Source organism: Seriola aureovittata, chromosome 10, assembly GCF_021018895.1.
Source record: "Seriola aureovittata isolate HTS-2021-v1 ecotype China chromosome 10, ASM2101889v1, whole genome shotgun sequence".
Classification (NCBI taxonomy): Eukaryota; Metazoa; Chordata; class Actinopteri; order Carangiformes; family Carangidae; genus Seriola; species Seriola aureovittata.
The window spans coordinates 10,912,076-10,928,335 of record NC_079373.1 but is presented as its reverse complement, the minus strand read 5'-3'; the positions used below and the strand labels follow the sequence as shown (position 1 = coordinate 10,928,335).

General features: G+C 40.4%; 2 protein-coding genes across 4 annotated transcripts; one reads left to right on the top strand and one right to left on the bottom strand.

Moving 5' to 3' along the window:
- The first annotated feature begins 341 nt into the window (after positions 1 to 341).
- LOC130176138 (aromatase) lies at positions 342 to 4,786 on the top strand. Of its 2 annotated transcripts, none has more exons than XM_056387055.1 (10): positions 342 to 499; positions 1,306 to 1,507; positions 1,906 to 2,056; positions 2,147 to 2,301; positions 2,464 to 2,640; positions 2,769 to 2,883; positions 2,966 to 3,080; positions 3,189 to 3,351; positions 3,446 to 3,681; positions 3,768 to 4,786. In XM_056387055.1, exons 2-10 carry the CDS (start codon positions 1,351 to 1,353, stop codon positions 4,017 to 4,019), a joined length of 1,521 nt encoding a protein of 506 aa, XP_056243030.1. In that variant the 5' UTR covers positions 342 to 499; positions 1,306 to 1,350; the 3' UTR covers positions 4,020 to 4,786. The 2 variants fall into 2 exon arrangements, with proteins under 2 accessions (XP_056243030.1, XP_056243031.1); XM_056387056.1 differs by having other exon boundaries at positions 372 to 499; positions 1,265 to 1,507.
- Positions 4,787 to 4,905: 119 nt separating this feature from the next.
- Positions 4,906 to 16,155, bottom strand: ap4e1 (adaptor related protein complex 4 subunit epsilon 1). 2 transcript variants are annotated; one of them, XM_056387053.1, is made up of 21 exons: positions 15,825 to 16,155; positions 14,731 to 14,802; positions 14,487 to 14,610; positions 14,201 to 14,274; positions 13,999 to 14,120; positions 13,716 to 13,875; positions 13,452 to 13,618; positions 13,264 to 13,337; positions 13,051 to 13,173; positions 12,836 to 12,945; positions 12,609 to 12,748; positions 11,665 to 11,777; positions 11,428 to 11,546; positions 10,759 to 11,061; positions 10,014 to 10,125; positions 9,790 to 9,928; positions 9,447 to 9,702; positions 8,206 to 8,760; positions 7,933 to 8,123; positions 7,689 to 7,849; positions 4,906 to 6,644 (listed from the first exon to the last, which is right to left on the bottom strand). In XM_056387053.1, exons 1-21 carry the CDS (start codon positions 15,963 to 15,965, stop codon positions 6,484 to 6,486), a joined length of 3,417 nt encoding a protein of 1,138 aa, XP_056243028.1. In that variant the 5' UTR covers positions 15,966 to 16,155; the 3' UTR covers positions 4,906 to 6,483. The 2 variants fall into 2 exon arrangements, with proteins under 2 accessions (XP_056243028.1, XP_056243029.1); XM_056387054.1 differs by having other exon boundaries at positions 13,452 to 13,615.
- Positions 16,156 to 16,260: the final 105 nt, after the last annotated feature.

Here is a 16,260-nt window from a genome sequence, read left to right as displayed (position 1 = left end):
TCTCATTCCGCTGTTTCCTCGTTTGAACTGCTGAGTAAATCCCTGCTTCATTTGTCACAGGTCAGTCTGACCCAGCTAATTAATTTCCCCCTGAAAAGCCTCCTGGCTTGATGAATTGGACAGTGGGGTTTCTTTCTTTTATCCAAAGCTAAATGTGAAGTAAGCCCATCTAAAAAAAATAATACAGAGCCCAACCCATGAAAGGGTTTTCCATTTCTTATGGATAAAAAACACTTTTTTTCCCCGTTCTTTTTGAAGGTGCTTTGAGGTTTAGATGTGCACTGTTATCTGGCCTGTTCAATGTTCTGGTACTTGTTACCCCAAGGTGGCAGTGTTCCTAAGCAACAAGTAAAGTGAAGGCTTAACCGAGCATTTATAAACGCTTGAATCACAGTGATTTTATTTGGTTGGAGAATCCTGATCATTTTTAAAACCAGTGGATGAAACATTTTTACAAACTGCACTGTCACTTGTCAGGAGAAGCAACAGGACAAGAGAAGTAAGTATCATTGATACTTTGATCGTTTCTTAGTGAAGAATTAAAAAAGATTTATTAGTAAAGAAATTACTTTTCAAGATATTACTTTTTTTACTATAAGTTTTAAAGATGTGTTAGTACCACCCCACCTCGACTTTTTACTGTGGTGTGTTAATGTAGAATTAAATTAGATTAGATTAGATTAGATTAGATTAGATTAGATTAGATTAACTTTATTTATCCCACAACTGGGAAATTCATTTACCACAGCAGAAAAATAAACATCTATAGAATAAACACCTATGGAAATATACAACAAAAATATACCAAATATACACTATTAAATACAATATACACAATACACACGATATGTACATGAAAAAGTGCAAGTTTGCACATGGTCAGGAAGAGCAGGAGTTGTGGAGTCTGACAGCTGCAGGAATGAAGGACCTGCGGAGCCTCTCCTTCTTACAGAGAGGATGTAAAAGTCTGCTGCTGAAGAAGCTACTCAGAGTGTTGAATGTTGGACTACGTGATGTTTAACATAATAAATCATTGTAAAGGATGTGAGATTGTAATTATGTAATATCCTTAAAATGATGATAGACTCTAATGACTGCACCCTGATACAAACAGTTCATCCTAAAGCTTCATGTGGGCGTATTTTGGTTTTAATGTGTGCAGGGGCTTTGTTGGATGTGAGCACTGAAGGACAGAAGCATTAGAGGGGATGAGAAGGAAGGTTGTCCATAGAATAAAGTTCTTGTTTTGTCTGCTGGTTAAAAGAGACAGATGCTGTATGAGCATTGGTCAAACTTTATCTGCAGCCACACGGAAGACACAGTGAGCCTGTTCAGGTGTGTGTACGAGTCATGAAGGGGATGCTGCCGCTGGAGACACTCACCATCGGCCCCATGGTGGTTGACACAGCGTCTGAAATCACCGCCCTCCTGCTTCTTCTTCTTCTGCTGCTGCTGCTGCTGATGCTCTTCACCGCCTGGAGCCGAACAAACCGGTCACAGATATCAGGTAACGGACTGCAGTTTCTGTACCTTCACATTCATTGTATAGGCTGATGCCCAAGGTAAACACGACTACAGGTGTAAACAGACAAAAGTAACAGGAAACAGGAGAAATCTCTGTTTTAAATCGTTTCTTTCTAGATGTTTTTTAAACTAAAAAGTAATCAAATTCATGCAAATAGTAATGCAAGTAAATTCTCTCCAACCCAGGGACATGAAATTTAGAACCAAAATAAATGTTCGGAGTTCACATTGTTAATGAAACAGCATGATTGTTTGTTGATTCACATATATGAAGATAAAGTCTGAAGATAAATTCAATATGTCAGATATCCAATCAGCAGACTGGATGCTTTCTAATAACAGTAAACTATCCTGTCTTAATTCATCACCTGTTTCTGCCAGGTCCTTCTTTCTTGGCAGGACTCGGTCCCATTATCTCCTATGCCAGGTTCATCTGGACCGGGATCGGAACAGCGTGCAACTACTACAACAACAAATATGGCAGCATTGTCCGGGTGTGGATTAATGGCGAGGAGACCCTCATTATAAGCAGGCAAGTTCTTATAAGATAAAACACTTTGTACTCACAGTTTATACCCCAAATCTTTAATAAAATAAAGTCAAAGCCTGGCTTCCCTGTTAGGTCCTCGGTAGTGTATCATGTTTTGAGGAGCGCCCACTACACGGCCAGATTTGGGAGCAAAAAAGGGCTGCAGTGTATTGGGATGGAAGGGAGGGGTATCATTTTCAACAGCGATGTCCCACTCTGGAAAAAAATGAGGACATACTTTTCTAAAGGTGAGTGATTCGCGTAGACGGAGGTGCCCTATTTCATCTTTCTTTCTACACATTTCCCATATCTAACAAGTTAACAAAAATAATTCAAAGTCAAACCAGATGATGATAGAAACATGCTTTGTGGAATTTGAATTACTGTACTGTTATTTGGTTGCTTTACAGCCCTGACAGGCCCCAGCCTCCAGAGGACTGAGGCAATCTGTGTGAGCTCCACTGCCAAACACCTGGACAGCCTGCAGGAGATGACCGACTCCTCCGGACATGTGGATGCTCTCAATCTGCTGAGAGCCATAGTGGTGGACATCTCCAACAGGCTTTTCCTCAGGGTGACGCTCAATGGTCAGCTGCATGTTCACTGTCTGTACATTCTACATTTAAACTCTGCATTTCCTGCCACTAAACAATATTTCCAGTTCTTGCACTCAAGCCTGCAGCTCCTGACTATTTTTTTGTTCATAATAACTCAGAGAAGGACTTGCTGATGAAAATCCAAAACTACTTTGAGACCTGGCAAACGGTTCTAATAAAGCCTGATATATTCTTCAAGATTGGATGGCTGTACAACAGGCATAAGAAAGCAGCGTAAGATGCTCACGCATAGTAAACCAACATGTGGATGGTTAATTCTTCAACCTAATCTTTGTGTTGCCTTTTGTGCCAACAGCCTCGAACTGCAAGATGAGATGGAGAGCCTACTCAGGATTAAAAGACAAATCATTGATACAACTGACAAGCTGGATGATGATCTCGACTTTGCAACGGAGCTCATCTTCGCACAGGTCAGTCTCTCTCTCTCTTGATGAATCTACACAAACTGCGTCAGAGTTACTGTCCTGATAATATTGTTTTTGCTGTGTTCTGATCACCTCCCTTTCTCTGTTTGATAGAACCACGGGGAGCTCTCAGCAGATGACGTCAGGCAGTGTGTGCTAGAGATGGTGATTGCAGCACCTGACACACTGTCCATCAGCCTCTTCTTCATGCTGATGCTGCTGAAACAAAACCCAGACATTGAGCTGAGGATAGTGGAGGAGATGACCACCGTCCTGGGTGAGTGTATTTGCGCTGCATTAATTTCAGTTTCACCCTGTGGCAATATTAAACTTTTCCAACAATCCCTGAATGCTGCGTTTTTCACTTCCAGCTGACAAAGGAAACATTTGTTATCAGAGTTTGAACGTGATGGAGAGTTTCATCAACGAGGCTCTGAGGTTTCATCCTGTGGTTGATTTCACAATGCGGAAAGCTCTGGAAGACGACAGCATCGAAGGCACTAAGATCAGGAAAGGAACCAACATCATTCTCAACATTGGTCTTATGCATAAGACTGAATTCTTCCCCAAAGCAAAAGAGTTCAGCCTGATGAATTTTGACAAAACAGTAAGTCAGCTTAATGTTTAGCAACAAAATGTGGCTCTGAAGAAGAAAAAAGCACCAGCTCAGTCTTTACCTCCTCTGTTTGGCAGGTGCCCACTCGCTTCTTCCAGCCCTTCGGCTGCGGGCCTCGTTCCTGCGTGGGCAAACACATCGCCATGGTGATGATGAAGGCCATCTTGGTCACTCTGTTGTCTCGTTACACAGTGTGTCCTCATCAAGGCTGCACCCTCAACAGCATCAGGCAGACCAACAACCTGTCGCAGCAGCCTGTGGAGGACGAGCGCAGCCTGGCCATGCGCTTCATCCCCCGAACCACACGACCTCGACACAGTCAGCTCTGAAACATAGTGATGCTGTTACATTATGGATGAAAACCATAGCACTGTATATGTTGAAGTGTGTAACTGCATTAGGCCTGCTGAGCTGTTAATACTCTCTTACACTCCACTCCTCCAGCTTCATCATATTTCTAAGAAAACAGTACATTTGTGTGTCACAGCACGTTTTGCAAAGCTTGACAAACCTGGGCTTTAAGGACTTCAGTGTGAGGGTTCAGCCCACGCAGAGCAGTGCAAGAATTATTTTTTTGTCCATGCGACACCATGTGGAAAACCAGAATCTTGGAGGGTCACAAAATAATTCTCATGACAGAAACACCAGAAACAATATGGCACCAACTCACACTTCAGCTTGATGAAAATCTGGACCAAGACAAACAGCTGAATGTTTTTCATTTTGTATTATGTTAGTCAGTGTTAGCATGTCACATTAATAGTTTACATACACTATGTGTTTGCATTATATCGGCAGTTATTTGTACTAAATATAATCAAGGTAGCAATATGGTATAGTGAGAAGTGTTAGTCCACATCATGTTATAATTTCAGCACACAGCACTAGAATGAATAAATTATTAGGAACATGTACATTAATACGATGTATACTGATGAACTGTATTTCTCATGTCAGATCTGTAGTACCTTACATGTAGATGCTCTGAGAGATTTGTTTCTAGTTAAACACTGAGTAATGGGACACCAAATCAACAGAGGTACAACGTTACTAATACTTTTACAAGTTCATTCAATAAACACTGAGATATTTGTTCCCATGTAGCAAATATTAAATATAGACCAAAATGAGAAGAGACAACTTTCATAATATCCCTCTTTGCCTCAAGTCCAGCACATTATAGCCTGTATTGAATAAACAATCACAGAGTCAAACTGAAGTTAATTTACATGTGTAGAATTTATTCAGAAGTTAGCAGAATGTAGTGACAGGCACTCTAAGAAACAACGATTTCCTCTGTACCACAGGCACAAATCAAACACACCCTCTTGGCATTAGAACATAAGGCGTTGGGTTAAAGTTGAGTTTTAGACACTTTGTTAGCGTCATGTTGTGTTTTCAGAACAGGACACAAGCAAAAAAGAAAAAACAGTAAAGTAAACTTTCCCTTCAGGTTAAATTAAATAAAAACAGGTTGAGTCATGTCACACAAACTGAAAACCAAATCTGTTGCAGTGCAATCAAAACAGTACATGAAGCACAATGAGTTTTTTTCTTTGAAATTAATATAAAATACTTTCTGTAAGAATATAAATCCAATAAATATGTTTTCAATACTGCATTGATAGAAAAATATAATAATCAAGAACCACAAAAACCCACCTCTCACCGAAACGGACAAACCAGAAACATGAGTGCATAGACAATCATATCACACAGAAGGCAGCATCTGCAAAACGTCACCATGATGATAAATGGACAATATGGACATCGCAGAGTGAGATCCTCGCTGCTATATTTAAGACAAAATATGCATCACAGATGTAAGAGTTAAGTGAAACTGCTGCAGTTGGAGGTTAATGTCGGAATAATGTTGTCTTTTAGACAAACGAGGATGTGACCTCTATTTGCTGCATGGAAACATCAGCAGACAAACAGGTTCTCCTTCAACAGAAACTCTCTGTTAATGTTAGTTTGCTTCGCTGACAGAGTATTTAATTTCTCCTATAATAGTTTGGCCGAAGTCCATACCAGACATTTTGAACAATTAATTTGGTACTCCTTAAAGATATAATTATCTTCCCTGTGTTTCTCCACAAACACCTAATAAATAACATCAGTCAATCCAATTTAAGGATTAGACTTATTCTTTCCATTTTGATGAACATGAAAAGAACCAAAAGGTTTAGTTAAAACAGCAGTGAACTGCTTTAAGATACTAAATGAAAAATTAAACTCAGTCTTTATGTCTTTGTCTCACTTTAATCCAAATGGGCTTCACTGTCATCTCACTGTGCTGCATGCAGACCCGAAGCAGAGAAACTGCTTCACGATTTTTCCGCTATAACTAGTATTCATTTCACACACAATGTTTTGACCATTTAAGTCTTCAAGTCATTTTGGAGCCCTGTCATCAATTTAAGACATTAGTGTTATTCTGAAACACCAAACACCCAAATAAAACTAAACAAACAGTCTTTTGGCTCTGAGGATATTACCAGCCATGACTTTCAAACAGATGTGATCCTGTCAAATATTCTGCTAATTTAACTGTTAAAATCATTGATCTGTGGACATTAAAACCACATCCTACTAAGTAACTTATAGTGGAAGAGATAAACAAATGGTGAACACTGTATTATAAAGATGAGAATGCACAACATCAGATGTCTCCCCTTGTGTTCTGCACTACAGCTCTGTGTACCTTCCTCTTCAGTGGTTGAGGGTCTGGTGGTCTGGTGGTCTGGTGGTCTGGTTGCTTAGTCGTGTCAGTGGAGGTGTTGCAGTTGGGGCTCAGTGCTCCTGTAAAGCTCTCTGACAGTGGTAGATCAGGCAGTCGGGCAGGTCGGGGACTGGAGAGCGCAGCCACACGGCCAGCGTGCCCGCATGCACGCGGCAGTGCATCAGACACGGCTGATCCTGAAGGAGCCGACAAGATAAGATTCCTTCCATCCCTGTGGGGAAAGTGATGGAGGTTACTCATCAACAGCCTAAAACACATTAGTGTAGGTTGCATTTAAGACAAGTGGAACTGTTGAATTAACAAATAAATACATTCTTTCTAATAAGGCACGCTTTATATTTATAAGTTACAAATAATAGCTCTATCAATGTTTATTAATCATTTATTAATACTTATAGATGAGCAATAAACCATTAATAAGAACACTTCTTAGTGCATCTTAATGTTTTTATGTTTTTGTGCAGCCTCATACATATACACTTAGATTGTTTCTTAGGTATTTATCATTTATCAATGTATTTTTTACTAATTCCACATGTCAACTTTTAACCTTATAGCCTGAATGATTTTCATTTTGTCATGAACAGAAGTTTTCTTTCTTCTCTGCTGGTGAGCTGCTGCAATATATAAATATATAATAAATTTATAATATAAAAATAAAGTTGTATTGAATTGAATCAAATCAAGTGTTGAGTTGCCATGTGGTGAAAAATCCCTTCAGCTGGTATTTATCCTCTGTCAGCATAACTGCTGTTTTAGCTTAAATGGATTATTACTGGTCTATAAAGCAATAATAAATGATTGATTAACATTATTAAAGCCATTACAAAAATACACCTACATAAGTGGAAAAACTAATGATTAATAACTAATGTATAAACTTGTCTCACAATCTTGACACAAGGTCCACTTGCTTTTTTCAGCAGTATCTCATCATCATGGTCATCACAGCTCAAATATGTATTCAGATGGTAAAGACCATGAGATGGGGTTGAAAGCTGTGGAAAAGTTAGTAAGTTGACCTTGTGTTAAGAGGGTCAAAAATGAGTTTTACAGTCTTAATGCCTCGACTAACTAATGTAGGTACCACAATGAATAAATCAGATCACTCTAACACCTAACATGTTAATGCCATCGCAGATTATTACACACGTCAAGCATCAAGCACCATGTCTCACATAATGTTGCTACAGCTCAGCTTTGGCATTTCAGTTGACAAGGCTGCGATCAATAAGACAACTGATTGTCTTCTCACCTATGATTTCCACAACGTGAAGCTGCAGTTTCTGCTTCAGTACATTCAGTGTGGCTGTGAGGGATCCCTGGCCATCACTTATCAGTGTCAGATTCTGCTTTGTATCATGAGAGAAGGCCAGCCACATCGTCCCGTACTCCTCTGTGGACACCGCCAAGGGTCTGCAGGGAAACGTGAAATCAAAGTAAGCAACTAATGGTCTCTGCACGGCCACACTTTGAATAAAAGCAGAAAAATATGTCACCTGATGAAGCAGGTTAGGGGGAGTTTGTATGAGAACTGCACTGCCTGAGACGTCTCAACAGGCAACTGGTAAGATACCGTCCCAACGACTTCAACATGAACTGAAGGCGTCTTCACAGTCAGGGAATACTGGTACACTGCTACACTGTGGCCTGTCAAATCCTCCACTGGACTGTCAGACACACAGGATACCTGAAAATAATAATATCCTTTAATATGAAAGACTAATAAGGACAATAAGCCTTCATTGGAAATTTTCAGCTCAGTACATTACCTCTATCTGTTCTGAGTCAAGATCTAGAAGAATGTGTTGAATGGCAGAGTCAGAGGAGTTGGAAATGAAAATGACCAGCACTAAGGAATCCTCTTTCTGCACATGACATGCTGAGAGATCCAGGCTTTGGATGGTGCACAGAGGAGTGATTTCTGAGTGGCAGAGTTCAGAGAGCTCTGCAGGCAGATGAGAAATGAAAAAGTCTTTAGGTCTGTCTGGGTCTTCATGTGCAGCAGGATCAGCAGCTACCAGATCATTATCACCGATGAGAGACGGGTTACTTCCCTTTATGTTACTGTCACTTAACTCAACTTCTATTTCACAGGTGCCATTTGCAGTAGTGAGGCCCTGAGAGAGCTCAGATGTCTGTGCAGACGAGGAAACGGCCAGTTCTGAGGTGATGTTGGAGTCCAGAGGGTTGTGACACAGCAAGTTATCCACATTGGTGGGAGTAGAGACAAGGGAGGTGGATATTTGCTCAGTGGCACCCGAGGAAGAGCTCTGTCCTTTGGCTTTTCTTCTGAATCGCTGGGGCATCAGCTCAGATTTTCCCATCTGTTAGAAATCAGTTAAAGTTAAGAAAATACACTTATTGCAGCACTTATTGCAGCCCTCTAGCAATTTAGTCGAATGAAACGCTAGAGGGCTTTTAATTTGAATGGGTTACAGATAGTGTATTAAAACGTGATGCAGTAACTTCAACATTTGGAAATAAAAACCTGCCTCCAATAGACCTGTTACCTTCTGCTGTTGAGACAAATAAAGGCCCTGATCACTCTTTGAGGAAATGCAGAGGCTGAAAACCATTGTGGAACCCAGACGGAGGCTGTGCGCTGTGTGACTAACTAACTTTGTCTCCAAGTGATCATTTTACAAGTACAGTAAAGAACAGCTTTAGAGGGAATTCAGCTGTATTAAAATACTGTGTATGTGAGCACAGAGAGTAGGAGAGGAGCTGACATCAGCTGACATTAGGCAGAATCAAAATACAACTTCAGTTGTACACAGTGGTTCCACAACAGTTTTCGACTACGTCCTCAATTTCGCACGTTGACTACACACGGTCCAGCCATATACAAGGCGTTGACCTTGTCTTGTTCAAGGCCTGATGGCTGAAATTTCATATTAATAAGGTGAGTTCATGTGATGTGGGATTCACTGCTTTTCTTTTGAACTTATATTGTCCAAGTATGTAGTTCCAAGAGTAAAGGTAACCCATACAGAAGAATTTGTAAGCTCACCAGACACACAGAGCTTTGGGAGCTGAGGCCGAAAAACAGAGAGGAGGCCAACTGCTGTTTTTCTTGTTCGGGCTCAGGGGTTGGTGTCAGAGTTGGAGTCTGACTGTGTGAGCTGTCAGCATCCACCTGCTGGCTGGGTGACCGGAGGGGACTGGGGACCTCCACCTGGGCAGCTTCCTCCACAGCTTCCCTCTGCGCCAGGTACCCCTCCCTCCCCCACACCCTCTTCACTCCGTCCAGCTTCAGAGTTGTAGAGCTAAAGCAAAAACAGAGAACCACCAGTGTGAGTTCAAAACAAGAACATAATTCTGCCAGGAGAGATATGCACATCGTGTCCACGTACCCTCCTTTGTGTGAGAGGTCAGCACTGTCGCCTGACAGACCAGAGCTCATGGACAACAGTGTAGGAGACTGTCTGTCGTTGATGCTGCAGGAGGACATGCTGATGGGCAGGGACAGGCTGTAGGGCTCAAGGCTCAATGCTGAGAAACACCACACAGTCAGAACAATTCAAAACAAGTCAGTGCTCATGTTGCCAACTGTGCCACAATTTTATATTGTTTTTACCTTTTGCCTGAGCTAGTTCCTCCTGCCGTTGATGAGGAGGTTTGTATGGAGCGGCGCCAGTTGCCAACGCCTCCGACACAAATCCATCCAGAAATGACAAAGAGGAATCCACCTGGGAACCAACATCATAACAACTGCAAGTTTGAACTGCTCCTTGAATGAGGAGGAAAAGAGCTAATAGAAAAGTTCTGCAGGATTTGCAAATTAAAGATGTCGATTGTGAGCGCGTTCAAATACATTATGTTTTTATCATTTTGACTTTGTTTTGCCACAAAAGACAAAGAAATTGCAACATGAAAATTGTGTTTAATTATTAGAATATTATTCTTGTTCTTGGCTGATACTGGTTCTGATACTGAACACAGTTCTCTGGTAAACCCCACCCTTCAGATTACTCAGACATGCTTAAACAGCTGCAACGATAACGGCTGAAATGATGATCTCTATTATTTTGGTAAACACTGCCATTAATCTAATTGACTGTGTGTCATGGACGGCAAGTGTGTGCAGGCTTTTTTTCCCCAACCATCAGAGCAGGGCCCACAAAGTGACATCATCTGCTGTGGCTCCAAGAACTAGATCATTTCACGGTGACGAGTTTCAACACGAGTGAACATTTAAAATTAGATTAAATGTTTTCATGTTCTGAACATACACAATTTCTATGAATAGTGAACATTACAATCATAAAATAAATATACTTAAACATCAATGTTGTAATTCTGCAGCCTTCCATGTATGTTACCTCCAGGGGCTCCAGGCCAGTGTCTCGAAATAGCACCCGGCCTCGTAGTTCAGAGTCTTGGCTGAGGCACTGCAGCTCCTGAGCCCTCTGTCTCAGCACTGTGTCCATCGAGCTGCTGTATGTTTCGGAAACTTCCTGAGTAACAGAAACACCAGCCCTACCCTCACAGAGCTTGGTCATTGCCACGAGGACCCAGCTCTTGGTTTCACTGCTGGTTTGCTTCATGTCCAACAGCTTTGCCAGCAGCTTCAGGACGATGGCTGGTTCAAGTTCCTCCTTCAAATGAGAGTATTCACCGAGGACCTGAGCGTGGCAGAGAGGGGACAAAGCCTCAGTGTATCAAACAGGTAAAGAGACGTACTGTCTTGTGTCTTATGACAAAGTTTTTATCTGCAAATCAGGGTTAGTACCGCATCCTCCTCTATATGTCCAAGTTCCAAACCTTTTTGCTTGCAACCCCTTACAACAAAGCAGTGTCTACTCGTGACCCCTCAGTACCTTTCACATATGTCCCTTCTGTCTTTAGAGGCCTAAAGGTCAAAATTATCCAACATTTCACTAGAAATAATTAAGTCTGGAAAAAATAAACATCATCCTCCTCCTACTCATTATTATTGCACAAGAATTGTACAAACTGCTTATATTGCTTATTTTATAAACATCACTCACCCAGCTGATGACTTGGAGGAAGCGCTGTGGCAGCTTGCCAGGCTCTCCTTGGAGCAGAGAAACATATGAATCCACAGCAAACAGCCTCAACTTCCTGTCCTCCTCCACACTGTCAAATCCTGGGCCATTAAAGAGAAATTAAACACAGTAAATCAAATCAATATCAGTATCAGTATCAAATTGCTGAACTGATATCATAACACAGGAACACCAATGAATAAAATGTGGTTATCTCACCCTCAGACAGCAGCTTAAGGAAACTGTTTGGGATGTCAGGTTGCATCATGTCTCCACCCAATGAAAACACTGTGTTCATGGTCTCAATGAACCACTCATTGTCTGGTGCATATGTATAATGTTTATAGGAAAAAGCAACACAACAAATAGGAAGAAACAAGGTATGAAAAATGCAACAACAGAATTAAAAGATCAGATTACTGTTTTTCAACCAAAAACTAATTCAAATACTATTACTTTACCAGAAGCTTCAGTATTGGGAAACTGAGCTCACTGGGCTTAAACACAGTCCAACACTGTTATCGTTTAGATCTTGAACCACCAGTGTAGGTTTGCAGGCAAGTCATAGATGTTTATGTTCCACAGACAAAAAATATAGTTGACAACCTTTCTACCAGTTTTGTTTTTTTTTGTTTTTTTACTTTTCTCATCTGTGTCTGTGTGAGGAGAGGGAAGCTGTGTAAAACAAATCAATTCAACTTGAAAAACCCATTTTGACCCATTCTAATTGTCAGAAACAATAAGCCTTTATCTTTATTTTCAAAGGCCTTGACAATTGCCCCTTTTAACTGTGTTTAAGTCCAGTGAAAAGCTGCAACAAAGAGGTACAGTTAGTTTTAGTAAATGTATCACTTCACCAGCATGATAAAGTTATACTATGCATAATAATCAATGATCAGAAAAGTTGTAACAGGATGAGAGTTGAAAAACATATGGGATAGAGTGGATGGGTGGATATGATTTGTTTCTTGGATCAGTGAGGCAACTCCAGTGGACACTGCAGTTTGTGAATGGCTGTAATTCTAATATTTAGATCAACATACTGTTATTCTACATCTCTGGTTTATATTTGTGAGGGGATTCCAGTTTTCCAGGTGCATGGGGCCACCAGAAGTAAATGAATGTACATTTCACACTGAGCACTGTCACACGCTGAAGGATATTTTTCTGCCAGTTCTGCCACCTTCCCCACCAGGTCAATAGTAGTGTAGTCGTCTGTACTGATGCGCAGGAACTCCAGCATCTTCTTGACAATGACCACGACATTTTGGGCGTTAGTGATCCGAAAGAGCAACTCCAGCGTCTACAAGAGGATGGAGAACGCACCAAATCCTGTAAACCTACAAAGTCTATGACCACAATATCCAAAATACTCCAGAATCTGCCTCACCTCACGCTTGATGATGAGGTCAGGGTGATCGAGACACTCGATGATGGTCATCTGATGTTGCAGGGCCAGTTTGGGATCCTGCTGGACCACATAGGTGAGGGCTTTTAAGCCTGAAATAACACATAATATATAGAGTTTATTTGAAATCATATGAAATCTTGATTGTCGGTGGTGAAAAATGACGTTCATCAAATCATGTTTTCTTTGAATCTTACCTAGATATTTGAGATTTATCTTCGGTGACAGAACAAAGTTGCCAATGCACTTTGCAGCTTTTTCCAAAAGATCAGATTTGGGATGAATTGTGTAAATACATTTTACACATTCATACAATATCGCTGAAAATAAAGAGAGATGTATGTAAGTGGCTGATGGGACTATTTAAATGATTTCAAACAACCACATTTATTAGTAACACTTTGACATACCATAGGTGATGTTATGATTCATCTCTGCTCTACGTAACGACTCGTCAAGGACTTCATACATGATCGCACTCGTACTGTGATCACAGAACAGACACATAAAATCTATTTGGAAGAATTAATTAACGAGGTACAACCACACATAATCATATAGATCCAGTTCATCTGGAGACAGAATAAGCAATAATCACCTCGGGTCATTTTTTCCAAGTAAGGACAGTATTCTGAGGAGCTGGATCTGAAGCCATGGAGCAGGAACACTGTGATAGTTAAAATCCATGGGCAACTTTCCTCCCACCACCTGCTTCAGGATGGTGACGAAACTTGCTGTTAAGTCTTTATAACCTTCTGGATTCTCCTTTAACAAAAGAAAAAATATATAACACGAGTAGATTACACCATATTTGATCAAACCAAGATAATGTTTTCTCAATAAGGAGAAAAAAACAGACTACCTGGATCATCTGTAAGTAGATGTGTAGTGAAGCTGTCATCACACCGGGATCCTTGTCACACAGAGCTTTGCGAAACTTGTTGTGGATGTGTTGAACTTGATTCGGTGCTATCAGGTAGAACTTGTACAGTGCCAGGACTGCTTTTCGTCGAATGATTTCTCTGCAAATATGTCACGAGAGACATGTAAAAAATCATAATATCTAAGCCAATTTTTCATCCTCCATTTACCGTATGAATAAACAGGTAACTAATTGAACTGGAAAGGTGACAAACATTTCTTACTTTGGGTGATTAAGTTTCTCCTCCACCAGAGGAAGGATTGCAGGTATCATATCTTTGGGGAACATTTGGCTGACAACAGTTAGAGCCATGCAGACTTCAATAAGGTTTGTGCTCTGAAGATCCTGCAAACACAAAATACATCAACATCCCTTTTTCTCGTTCATACTCAAGATGACGAATGCTGTAAAAACCTAACACCCACCTTTAACACAGTATTCACAAGAAGAAGAAGCAGCTCATGACTTTCGTTCAGAAACAAGGACACAGCAAGGTAACCTGCAAATCACACAGAAAACCATTTTTGCCTGTGGCAGCGTAGGAGGGTGCAGTGGAGTTGTTTCGTGGTTGCATAAATACAATTTAAAAAATCAAAAAACTATGAATCATGCTCCTGGTGTTGATCGTGACATTAAGTGAGTAATGCAGAGCTAGTGAGTAAGGACTCTGAGGAATGACTAAGCTTTTCAGCTAACTCCAAAAGAACGTACCAACTCTCTTCTCCAGAACAGTGCCTTGCTGAGCCAGTTTGATCGCGTGAATGTAGCTGAAGGAAGCCTCATAGCCCAAGCTTTCACAGTAAATCGCTCTCACCATGAGCTCCTTCATCTGCCTCTGAATCAGATTATGTCACAAGGAAGAAATAAACATTTTATTAATTACAACATGACTAGACTTATTTCAATATTCTGGTTTCTTGTGCAAAATTAAAGTGGAAAATCAGGAGAGCTGTACCATGGAGGTGTTGGGGGAGGACACCTGCTCTTTGATAGATGCCAGTTCACGCTGAATAAGTTTCTCTTCTTCCTGAACAGGAGAAACAGACAAGTACAGACTATAAGAATGAATGGTAATACTCTGATTACCATCTTTGACCAATTTACTTTATTTATTATTTTTATTTTATTTTACCTTTTAACCAAAAGATGTTTGTACCTGTAATGATTTCATACAACCATTGTCATTTATTGGGTGTCTAGGATATCTTCTACATTGTTCATTTGTTGGAAAAAAGTATAAATTGTTTACAATTCAATTACTCTAATCCTAGTACTATTATTTTTTTTTTTAATAGTTTTTATATAATTTAAGTCTAAGTCACACAATGAACATCTGTCTGCACCGTGATAAAGGTTAGTGGACTGTGAAAATACAATGGGCAACTAGATCTGGTTTGTTGTTCTAATAAATATATTAGCATGCTGTCAATAAATCAAACCACTGTACATTACCTCTTATCATTGTCTTAAGTATAGAACACAATGGATATCAAGTTGCACAGAGACTTGCCTCCGTCCATCACAATGCACATTAGCTGCATTTTCATTCCACAATTTTTATATTGCCCCAGTTGAAAACAGGGAAAGTCTGGAACATTTACTGATTGCTGCATTCATGTTTTTGTGATGATTGCTGATGAAGAGCAGCAGGATTTTTTTCTCTCTCCAAGTTTGCCTTCCAGGTGTAACCTTCCTACAACACAGTTTGTGAATGTATTGCATATTGACAGCTTGACTGAACATCTTCAGTGTCTGAGCTTATCACAAGCACATGAACGCACCAACAAGGACAAGCTGTCTCTATTTCACCTGAATTACCACATAATAATACCACAGCAGAAACAAGAGTCTGTTTGTAAATCAGTCTTAAACCTAGCACAGTAATGTAGGGATACTTGGCATGTAGAAAAAAAAACTGTAGTAAAAAACACAAACACCTTTTTGAGTTAGCATAGTCATCTTAGCAAGCTAACGTTAAAGCCTATCTTCAAAAACTGACTAGGACTCATGTTGTTTCACCTGAGCTCCAGTTTTAAAGGACAGACTCACATGTTTGGACGTTAGCTCAGTGATTCCTCTGATGAGGTTTCCTAGTTTGGAGGTGGAGGACAGTTTTGCAGATCCAGGCTGAGAGTCTAAAGACAGGAGGCTAGGCAGAGCTGTCAGGGTCTTCTCCACAACATCGCTCATTTTGGCAGGGGGAAGCGGGTTTGGCAGTTGATGTCTTTCCTCAAAAACACACTTATTAAATCAGGTATCCATCCCAGTGAAACTCTATTACACAAGGACAATGGACGTTGCCTGCTAAACATTTAAAATTATCAGAAGAGGTAAAGTGCTAGCCTGCCAGTCGGCCATTGTTTTGATTCAGCAGACGAGCTTGTTGACGACGTCACTTCCTCTTGAATTTGGAAAACTTTATTTGACACCGTGAACAAAAACAGTGGCTGGTGCGGCTAAATGGTAATAATATTAATTTGGCAAC